The following is a 3,719-nucleotide window of genomic DNA, read 5'->3' on the forward strand; positions in this document are numbered from 1 at the left end:
TGGGACCAGATAAATCTTTTAACATTAATTGAAAAAGGCGGAGATAAGATCAGAATTCTGGGGACTGAAAACAGATAATTGAGAAAAGTGCATGAGAAGGAACAACTATTCAATATTTCAAAGGAATCCTGAAAAGAGCATCTTCCATTCTCCTTGGAATCATGAAAACTCCAGGCAATAATATGAAGAAAAGCACATGACTGACAGTCTCACCAGAGTATTTGAAGATCTTTTATCTTCAAATCCATGGTTGTAGCATTTTATAATCACGAGAAAATACTCAACCGGGTTCATTATGTGTCTGTTGTCAAACTTCTAGTTATTCCAGAACCAGGGCATGACTCTTAAGAGTAAACTAAAAATCCCTAGGTAACAATGAAGTCAACTGAAAAATAAAAGAAGAAGAAAAGGATAAGCCCTGCTACTATCCCACAACAAACATCATAAAACCTTTATCCTTATTGTAGTGTTAAGCAGTTCAAATTCTCCTAAAAAGTAATACCTACATTTATCTAAGCAATTTCATTTTGAACCTGCAAACAAGCTTCACAATGGCTGTCCTCTAGTTGATCTGACATACCTTATGCATTCATGCATTGTCAATTTCAACAAGTTCTGTTGAACCTACCCGTCCTGCAAAGGTAACTCCAGAACAACCAAATCCTTGCATAGAAATATCACAAGCTGAACTAAGTTCAACAAAACCTTAACAATCTCGGACAGAGCAATTTGAGATGCAATGCCAACAAAGCCAATCCATTACAGAAAAATCACCAAATGTCTGTATGCGTACTTCCGAAAGAAAAGTGTTGTAAAATATTCCTTGTTATAGCACAGAAAGAAGGCCAAGAAAATGCAAATGAATATCACTGAAACAATCAAAATTACATAAGCTTGCTTTTGTTGTTAGTTGTTTTTGCTACCAATCAAGTGATGAAGAAGCACACCTGCTGCAACACTTACATTCAAGCTTTCCACAGCCATAAAGGACCTAAAGTTCTGACCTAAAATACTATCATCACTCTCAGCATCCTCATCTTCTGCAGCGATTATATCCAAAGGGATATTTCCCTGAATTCTAACTAATTCAGTACATGACCTCTCCACCAATGGTCTCAGACCAGTCCCTTCACTTCCCAAAACAAGTATTGTAGGAGCACCAGGCACAATCTCATGCAACGGAACAGCTCTTGAAGAAACAGAACCACCTAGGACCCGCCATCCATTTTCTGCCGAAGACGTTAGGAATTGCATCATATTCTTGCAAGACCTCAGCTCCATTAATTCAAGTGAGCCGGCACTTGCTTTGCTCACTACCCCACTCAATGGAGCAGAGTTCTTAGCACACAAAACAATCCCAGAAGCTCCGAAAAAGTAAGCAGACCGTATAATTGCACCCAAATTCTGAGGATCAGTAACCTCATCCAAAGCAACCCAAAGAGGAGTGGTATCTTCTTCAATTGAAACAGGTTCCAATTCCTTGATACCAACCATTTCCAATGGAGAAGTATCAAGGACCAGTCCCTGATGAGGCCTGTTATCACTAATCATATTGAGGTCATGTTTAGATACTTCCTTTATACTTAATCCAACTTTCTCCGCTGTCCTCAAAACTCTCTCAAACCCTTTCTTATCCTTCTTCTTCCTGTTATTCCCACTCAGATCCAACCCTTCCTGAATATAGAGACCATAAAATTCTCTTCTTCCAGCTGACAATGCAGCTAAAACAGGGCCAACACCATAAACCCCCTCGCCTATCATTCTCGGTAGGGTTGATTCAGACGCCTCTTTCCATGTCTTTTTACCCCAACTATCTTGATTGTTCCACCTTCTAACCTCTGGCCTATCAGACCCCGGTCTTACCTTAATCCGACTGAACCTGCTCTTAATCTTATCCCATCTCGGATCATCCATTTCTCCTTCATCATCATCTTCTCCACTATTAGTTGTGCTCTTATAATTGTCTCGTCTATCCTCATATCTCTTAAGTTCTACACTTTTCTCTGCACCTTTAAACAACTTGTCAGCCGATTCCCCCCAAGAAGACCTGTTTACAACCACCTTTTCAGGTCTTTTAGTTTGTTTCACTTTATCTTTTCCAAGCCAAGGAAGACTCTTTTCACTACCCTCTGCAATTTTCGTTGAAAAACTTCTAACAGTAATTGAATGTTGGTGAGATTTCGGGAGAAACCCACATGAAAAATTCATAGATATTTCTAAGTTCCAAAGGGGTTTAGTAGTGCAGAAAAGGACTAAAGATCTGGGGGTATGAAACTGTTTTAGCATAATGGAAAATTGTGAAGAAACCTTCAGAGAGAAGATCAATGGCTGCGAGCAGGACTTGAAACTGACGCTGTTCACCTCAAGGATTTTAGGAGGGTTTATCTGCTGCTCTCGAAAAGAGGGGCAGTGAGAGGAGTTGATAGTTTTCGAGCTATGTTATCGCTTACACCCTTGAGGTTCACCAATGTTCAATACTGGTCCCTTCACTTTTAAATTATGGCAGATGTAGCATTTCATTTCCATGCCAAATAGGGGTGGGCATGGATACGGGAAATTAAATGAAAGATTTCAATTAAGTTTGGATTTTGTTTTTGATGACACATTGATCAAGAAATGGTCAAATTCATTTTAAATGTAATTAAGTAAATTTGAGATCAAATTAACATTTTCAAAACTTTCTAATCTTTTATAAAATACAACATAACACTTCATTTTTCAACTTTTATAATTCTATCCAAACTATTTTAAAAAAAGTAAAAGAAAATAGAATTTTCTCTTCTTCTTCTCCCAACGTTCTATCTTCTCTTCTTCTTCTTCCTTAGAAAATTCAAAAATCCGACTATCAAAACAAATATTCTCCCCATTATCTTATCTTCCTCCTCATCTCCAATCGTGTCTCTCTCCTCTTTCTGAACTGAAGATCGTGTTCGACTTAAAATGGATAAGTCTTTTTAATTTTTTTTTTACAATTTTCAAACTAATACTAAATTTTTTTCTTGGGTTAATGAACAATAAATCCTTCTATAGATGTGAGAATTGAATAATGGTGTAATGGTACCTATTATTTATTATTTTTGAAAGAAAAATCAACAAACCCAAAAAAATCCTAATTTTGAGGAAATGTATATGTATTGTTAACATTCAGTGAAAAGTCAATTTTTGTTGTTTTTGTTGTTCTTTTTGTGACCATTTTGTTCATATGAATTTAGAAATATAGTCTTGCTCAGTTGTCCAACATATATTTCATTTGTTGAAAGATGTGTCGTATGTTACAACATTTTAGTGATATGTTGGTACATATTCCAACAGAGTTGTCCTATGTTGGAACATCTCATCTATGAATTAGGGCAACAAATGTCCATCTGTAGTAACAGAAGATTCATCTGTGGCAACAAAAGATATGTGGCAACAAAAGATTCATCTATGGCAACATAAGATTTATCTGTGGCAACATAATGTCCATTTGTGGCAATATAATGTCCAACTGTGTCAACATAAGTATAAATTGCTACCCATTATTATTTTATAATCAATTGTAAACTCTCAACCTTTTTTTATTTACCTTGTAAATCAAATGACACAAGAAGCTTCATTTATGGCAACAACTCAATCTTTTGTTGGTGTTGCTTCCTCTTCTAACATCAAATACTCTTTTTGTCTATGCGAAGAATGTGAGCAACAACATGATTATTTTATTAGTCGTGTTAAAGAACTCA

General features: G+C 36.3%; 1 protein-coding gene across 1 annotated transcript; it reads right to left on the reverse strand.

Annotated features, from left to right (window-relative positions):
* Positions 1-646: 646 nt before the first annotated feature.
* LOC102604020 (rRNA methyltransferase 1, mitochondrial) lies at positions 647-2,479 on the reverse strand. Its single transcript, XM_006343110.2, has one exon. It carries the CDS (start codon positions 2,284-2,286, stop codon positions 907-909), a length of 1,380 nt encoding a protein of 459 aa, XP_006343172.1. The 5' UTR covers positions 2,287-2,479; the 3' UTR covers positions 647-906.
* Between the last annotated feature and the right edge of the window lie 1,240 nt (positions 2,480-3,719).

This window comes from Solanum tuberosum, unplaced genomic scaffold, assembly GCF_000226075.1.
Source record: "Solanum tuberosum cultivar DM 1-3 516 R44 unplaced genomic scaffold, SolTub_3.0 scf00042, whole genome shotgun sequence".
Lineage (NCBI taxonomy): Eukaryota > Viridiplantae > Streptophyta > Magnoliopsida > Solanales > Solanaceae > Solanum > Solanum tuberosum.

What these genes read in the sequence shown, in the direction of transcription:
- LOC102604020 (XM_006343110.2), bottom strand. Translation starts at nt 2,286, where the DNA reads ATGCTAAAACAGTTTCATACCCCCAGATCTTTAGTCCTTTTCTGCACT.